At 36.9% G+C, this 7,772-nt stretch overlaps 1 protein-coding gene across 1 annotated transcript; it reads right to left on the reverse strand.

The window, feature by feature from the left end:
- Nucleotides 1–6,513: 6,513 nt before the first annotated feature.
- LOC116100740 (olfactory receptor 51I2-like) lies at nt 6,514–7,480 on the reverse strand. The gene has a single exon (XM_031384476.1). It carries the CDS (start codon nt 7,456–7,458, stop codon nt 6,514–6,516), a length of 945 nt encoding a protein of 314 aa, XP_031240336.1. The 5' UTR covers nt 7,459–7,480.
- Between the last annotated feature and the right edge of the window lie 292 nt (nt 7,481–7,772).

The following is a 7,772-nucleotide window of genomic DNA, read 5'->3' on the forward strand; positions in this document are numbered from 1 at the left end:
CAGCAAGAAAGGACTGAACAAGAAATAAGAGCAATCTATATATAAATTTGTGTATATGTATATATTTGTGCATATGAGTATGTGCGTATACACATGCTACAAATACAACTTTAAAAAAAAGACAATCACCTAGATAGTGAGGAACATGAGAGGGTTTGAGGGAAGATAACTTAGAGGTTCTAGAGGGAGGAAAGGAGGCAGTGATGTAATTCACTTCAATTAAAAACATAAAAATGAATTTGTAGTTGTGATTCAGATGATTTTTTAGCTTACTGAACATATACTTATTAGCAACATAAACTACTAGGATCATACCAATAATATTAAGTGATGGCTCATTCCATTCTCATGCCCCTGCATCCTATGTCTGGACTCTGTCATCCTGGCCAGAAGACAAAATAGTGATAATTTTATAGATCTTCTGAATTTATGAGTAACTTAGGACAAAAACAAAACTATGCTGACTATTTTATGGCAACATTTTGTAAGTTAGAGTTCGCTGAAAGGAAAGATGCCTTAAGATCTTTATTAATTAGTGTTTGATGGTAGAGGGCACAGCTCATTTTGAGTGGTTTTATCCTGGCTTTGTGGTTCTGAGGTCTAAGAAAATGAAGGATGAGCAAACCATGAGGAGCAAGCCAATAAGCAGTACCCATCTGTGGCCTCTGCATCAGCTCCTTTCTCCAGGTTCCTCCCCCTTTTAAGCTCCTGTCTGTCCTGAATTCCTTGAATAAAGAACAGTGATTAAGAAGTGAAACTCAAACCCCTTCTTCACCAAGTTGCTTCAGTCATCACCCCAGCAAAAGGAACCCTAATTAAAACACCAACCACTAAACCAAACAAATGATAAAACAAACATACTTGAGAAGTCCTGTTACTGGATTACTTCCTGTTCTTTATTTTGTTTTGTTTTGTTTTTAATGTAACTCAGCTATGTGTTTGGATTTCATGTAAAACATCTTATATATTGTAACTCATTCTTTACACAGGACAAGCTGACACAACACTTTCTACCATATTGTGGGATTTGCCACATACATTATTTTCAATAAATGTGTAATTTTGACATTGTTGGTAGTTGAAATTTGAAGAGACTTCGATATCACTGTGTGCATTCTTGACTATTGTGACTTTGTCTCTTTTATTTTATAATCTTTCCTAAGGTAGGGAAAACCTATATTGTAGTATTATCTAATAATGGGTAAGATGTAGCTCTCAGTCAGGCAAGTGCTTCCCTAGCATGCACAAGCCCTTACTTCAGTCCTCATATTTCATGAAACTTGATATGGTGCTGCACACCTGCAATCCCATCAACTGAGATATGGAAGCAGGAGGATCAGGAGTTCAAGATCATTTTCATCTACATAACAAGTTTGAAGCAAGCCTAGAATCCATGATATGCTCTCTCAGCAGTCCTCTTTCCTGAGGACAAACTCTCAGAATACCAGAATGTACTATGTGAAAAAGGAGGGTAACAACCACTAATCTTACCCTACTATGGCACCTATGAACCATAACATTGACCAGTATGGTACGCTAACTCTTAGGGTACAGTAGTGATGTGAATACCTTAGTAGTAAATAACAACTCTCTGCTTGAACTTGAGACTCACTCAACATGAGGTATGTCATTTCTGGTTTTAGAAATGTAGCCAACAAACCAGGACTTTTTGTGGAGAACTTATAACACACCATTTCTAAGACAGCATAACCTCTAACTACTATATATACATACATATATATGTATATATATATATGTATATATATATATATATATATATAACTAGATAAGTATAGTCCTCACTCCTTAGCAAGCAAATTTCTCTTTGTATTAACAGATTGATAACACTGCAGAAAACCACAATAGATCAAAATTAAGAGTTGTGGCACATCTACAACATGGCTTTTACTCCTATGGCTCTGGGATCATAGGGGAAGAGAGGGAGGAGAGATTTTAAGAGCAAAAGAAAAAGAAACTTTTGTGAGATTCATTTTCATAGAAGTGTCAAAAGCGGCACCCATGATGTGCCAACAACATGGCTGCCTAAATATGCCCTGAACAAGGATGACACAAAGAGACAAGCTAATGTTGGGTAGTGGTGTGGGCCCATGAGTCCTACAGGCAACTATGGAATGCTGAAAGCTGAAGAAATAGTCTTCCCCAGAAAAGAGCATATCATTTGATTGTCCAATATCAAATGGTCCTCAACATACCTGTAAGTGGCATTATATTGACTGAGCATGTGATATAAATATACTAAGAATACATATGCATATATATTAACAATAAAAGGATCCATAAATTTGAAAAAGAATAGGGATATATGTGAGGTTTGCAGAAAGAAAAGGAAGAAATAAATGACGCAATTATATTAAACTCCAACATAAATTATTTTTAAAAATTTTTAAAAATCTTTCTTAAAAGCTAGATATTTTTCTTTTTCAAAATAAATTCTGGGACTCTATGCAACATCAAAGGAAACATATTTTTTAATTCTTGTACATAAAATGATATCAGAGCATACTCCTAATACTAGGGATAATGAGATAATAGTATTTTAAAATAATATTTTATTGATACTTTGAGAATTTCATAGATATATTTTAGTGTTAACACCTCCAACCACCTCCATGACTTACTTTTTTCCTACTATTACAACTTTGTGTTTTCTTTTCAAATTATTTAAATTAATTTTTTAAATAATTTCTTTTAGTTCTAAAGATTTTAATATAGATACACCATGTTGCCTTACCTTTCCTCTTTCCAAACCCTTTTATATATGCTACTTTCACTCTTTTACAAACCATGAACACCTTCTCATTAACTTTTTGCATATATGTATGCTTATATCATTCTTTTGCATCTGCCAAATCCAATTTGTGTTGCCCAAATAGGTGCAGCACACTTCAAGGCAGAATAATTGCATTTTTGCAATATCTATAAATTAATATACATATGCTGGGCAACACTCAAATTGTTTCCCTTTCCTTTTGTGCTTTCTTATATTGAAGAGAGAGAGAGAATGGGGAAATTAGAAAAAAATGTATAAGAGGAAAAAAAGAGAAGTCGATTCAGATATTCTTTACAGAGGCTCATTCTGCATGGCACAACAGGCTCTGGGTCCATCATGAAGAGAGAATCCCAGGTGTAAAAGATACCATAGAAAACATTGCCACAACAGTCAAAGAAAATGCAAAATACAAAAAGCTCCTAAACCAGAACACCCAGGAAATCCAGGATATATTGAGAAGACCAAACCTAGGGATAACAGGTATAGAAGAGAATGAATATTCCCAACTTAAAGGGCCAGTAAATATCTTTAACAAAATTATAGAAAACTTCCCTAACCTAAAGAAAGAGATGCCCTTGAACATACAAGAAACCTACAGAACTCCAAATACACTGGACCAGAAAAGAAATTCCTCCCATCACATAATAATCAAAACACCAAATGCACTAAACAAAGAAAGAATTTTAAAAGCAATAAGGGAAAAAGGTCAAGTAACATACCAAGGCAGGCCTATCAGAATTACACCAGACTTCTCTGACCAGACTATGAAAGCTAGATCCTAGGCAGATGTCATACAGACCCTAAGAGAACACAAATGCCAGCCCAGGCTACTATACCCCCCAAAATTCTCAATTACCATAGATGAAGAAACCAACATATTCCATGGCAAAACCCAATTTAATGCACCCCCCAGAGGCTATATAGACTATTTAACAAAAAAATAATGTCTGAATAAATGCTTCCCTCCAAGTTGTTGGTCAGGGTAGAATCCAAGATATTACCACCATTATGACCTCCAAATACATGCACGTGCATGCGCGCGTGCACACACCACACACACACACACACACACACACACACACTGTTGCTATTGTTCTTGGTTGCCTGCCAAAACATCAAAGTAATATTCTACTGCTAAAAGCATTCCACACTTCAGTCACAGGAGTTGGGGACATCTAGCTGGTAGTGATCTGGAAGTGTCCTGACTGAAGCCTAACTCTCATACTGTACTCCAAAGGCACTATGCAAAGTGCCAAGGGATAAAAGTTACCAACCGTGTTACCCACCTCTAAAGCTTGAGAACCTCAACCATGACAAGACCTGCAAAATATCTCTAATAATACAATAGTGACACTTGAAACTTCGGTGCAACCAACTGTCTTTGCCTGGTCAGCTGCCTGATATTGCCAACCAAGTTATCAACCAATGTCTGAAAAGATCATGGGCCCTAAGGGGGAAAAGCCCTAGTACTCCTACATAACCAACATGATTCCAACTGCCCTCTAAACATTCATTCTTATCTCCATCAATAAGTACAGCTCTCATTTGTCATCAAAAAACTTTCATTTTGAGGTAGCTGGAGATTAGTAGAGAGACACACACAGCTGGCCACAATGCAGAGAGTAAGTGACCAAGGGTTCCCAAGCCCCAAGGAGACATTTATGACACAACTGTTACACCTAAGGCTCAGAGAAACATCATGGAGGAAAGGGGGAGAAACGATTTTGAGGTCCTGGACAAGGAAAGTGGCTGAAGAACACTGTCTCAAACTGGGCAGGAGAGTTGTTCCCATGGATTCTCAACAAAATAACTGCCTGAAAAGACAATGCCTATGAATGTCCCAACATAGGAAGAGGAACTTTTCATAAGAATCTACCCCTAGATGAAGAGATACAAGCAGTCAATGGTTTCTGAGAGAGTGAGAGACAATATTTGTTTTCTTAATCATTTTCTTCTGTTATAAGAGATGAGACCCTAATCCTTAGCAGACAGTCCTAAGCCAAAGAAAATAAGAGTAGCATTAATTAGATTCAGTACAAAGTGTGAGTGTGTATGTGCGTGTGTTTGTGTGTGTGTGTGTGTAATATAGAAGTCAGGAATTCAAGAGAGACTCATTGGAATGACATGGGAGGAATGGTGCAAATACAGTGTTCCCATGTATAAAGTCTTCGAATTATAAATGAAAACCTCTTTTAAAAAAATGCACGAAGTTGAGAGGGTAATTGGGGGTGTTGAATGGATCTAGGAGAAGAAATTGGAAAAATTGGTGGATGAATATGATCAAGTGATTATGATCAATATGAATTGTATACATATATTAAATTATCAAAAAACAATGAAATATTTTTTAAAATTATGCATCTTATGATATTGATACTTTTTAGTGTAATTGGATGTTTCTGGTGAGAATAAATTTAGTGTGTGTCCCCTTAGGAGCAAAGAGCTTCTTCCATTGAAAACTACAGTAGAAAAGTGAGATACTCAAAGTCTGAGAGGAAGTCAGCCAATTATCATCTGCAGGGAATTAAAAGAGATCAGTGATCAACAAGAAAGTAGATGAAGTCATTAGTTAGGGAAACTTGCATCTGATTCTGAGGGAAGGATTCCTTTATAGCTACTGCTAATTACACATGTTTTATCATGTTACTCATTACTATGAGATATTTCTAAAAAAACAGGGTGCATTTTAATGATATAATGGATGTAGGCCAAGCTAGTAAGGGGGCTGAAGCAAGAGAACCAACCTGAGAAATGTAGCAACAGTCACTTGTACTCCGTGTACATATAGGCAGGCATGTATCTCAACATAAAACACATACACTTCACCACAAACACAAACACACACACACACATATACACCATGGAAAGACATAAAATATTTGTTTCATTTTAAATTGGGGTGCATTTTCTAGAGATGGGTCTACTCTGTAAGTTCATTAAAAGATCAAAATTGAATGATTGTTCCTCTTTTCCATGCCCACTGATTAAGTTCTTTAAAACATTTCAATCATTTTAATAGTACATTATTTTATCATATCCTAGTTGAATCACCCTATATTACATGTACTTTGTTACAGAAACTTTCCTATAATTTTAATTCTTTTATTAACAGATGCTAAACATCTGATTATATACACTTTAAATATACAATATTAGTTAAATATTAAAATTTAACTAAATTTCATTACTAAAAATGAGCTTTTTAAATACAATTTACATAAAATCAATATTTATCTCTTCTTACAGATCAGAAGAAAATATATATATATATAATAGTTATACTTAATTCTAGTGGATATGTGTGTGTGAGAGAGAGACAAAGATTTGAGATAATATCTCTTGACCAAACTCTTTAGGAAAAACAATATAATTCCCATTAATACAATGCTTCCATGTTAATAAGAAATCCAAGGTGATATAAGATTTTAACAAAGAAAATGAAGGAACACCATATAGTTTTCATTTTAAAAAAGGAATGAAATATATGATTTTTTTTAAATAAATTATGACATGACCTGTTTTACCTTGCCAGAGCCTTTTGCTGTGACTCCTAACCATGCTGCTGCTGAAGTTTTGCATATGATAACAAGCATCCTAATAGAAATGTCAATTCAGGAAAAAGATGTCTTTCAAAATCCCAGGTCAAAGAAGGGCCTCAGAAGACAACTTCGTGCAGTCAGGACAAATATCCTCTGAATCGAGACTTTACATTATTATTCAGCTCAAATCTTGATCCCCAACAGGATTTTGTGAAGCCTCCGACGAATCTCCTTGGTTTTGATGGAATAAATAACAGGGTTGAGCATTGGAGGGACAAACAGATAAACAAGTGATAGGAGCGTATGCACGTACCGTGGGGCATGCCTCCCATAGCGAGCAGCCATGGACACACCTACCATGGGCACATAGAAAATGAGCACAGCACATAGGTGTGACACACAGGTATTCAGGGTCTTCAGCCTTTCTTCCTGGGAGGCAATAGCCAGCACAGAGCGAAGTATGAGAACATAAGAGAGGAGAATAAGCACAGAATCCAGCCCAAAAGTAGAAATGACTATGAACAAGCCAAATATATTATTAATGGCAATATCACCACAGGGCAGGCGAATCATGTCTGGATGCAGACAGTAGGCATGAGAGAGCACATTAGCCTTGCAGAAGGGCAACCTCTTCAGAAGGAAAGGTAATGGGAAAACCATGCAGAAACTTCGAAGGAAAACACATACCCCCATCCACACCACCCGGGCATCAGTGAGCACTGTGGAATAGCGCAGTGGATTACAGATGGCTACATAGCGATCAAAGCTCATGGCCAGCAGAATCCCAGACTCCATGAAAGAGAAAAGATGGATAAAGAACATCTGGGACATGCAAGAGTTAAAACTGATCTCTCTTAAGTGGAAGCAAAAAACACCCAGGACTGTGGGCAGTGTGGAGAAAGACACGCCCAGATCATTGAGTGACAGCAGAGACAGGAAGTAGTACATGGGCTGGTGTAGACTCTCTTCCTCCTTGATGATGAACAGGATCAGGGCATTGCCCACTATGGAGACAGAGTAGAGGACACCAAGGAGCAGGAACAACCAGTGCTGGGAGGTCTCCATCCCTGGCAGTCCTGTCAAGATAAAGGGAGGCAACCCAGAGCTGTTGTGGGCTTCATCTCCCATTCTGGAACTCCTTAGATGCTTGGTCCTCTGTCCTATAAAGAAAACAAATTCACATTTTCATGCTTGGCCTGAGTCCAATACTATTTTCTTTCCTATGTCTATGTAGTCCTTCATTTTAGAGGAGCTTTGATTCCAATAGTACTCAACATTGCCTCTCATTGTTCAAAGATTTCTTAAAACTCTGAGCTATAGCACTGAACTTACCTGGAAATAAACATTTTTCCCCTTCTCACCTGTGTCTACTGCTTTTTCTTACCTTAAAGTCTGTGAACTCAGCTTGTCAATATATTGGAACTAGTCTTTTCTAGTACCAA

The sequence above is a fragment of the Mastomys coucha genome, unplaced genomic scaffold (assembly GCF_008632895.1).
Source record: "Mastomys coucha isolate ucsf_1 unplaced genomic scaffold, UCSF_Mcou_1 pScaffold21, whole genome shotgun sequence".
Classification (NCBI taxonomy): Eukaryota; Metazoa; Chordata; class Mammalia; order Rodentia; family Muridae; genus Mastomys; species Mastomys coucha.

Bases quoted from the DNA above. Each gene is read 5' to 3' on its own strand.
- LOC116100740 (XM_031384476.1), bottom strand. From the start codon at position 7,458: ATGGGAGATGAAGCCCACAACAGCTCTGGGTTGCCTCCCTTTATCTTG.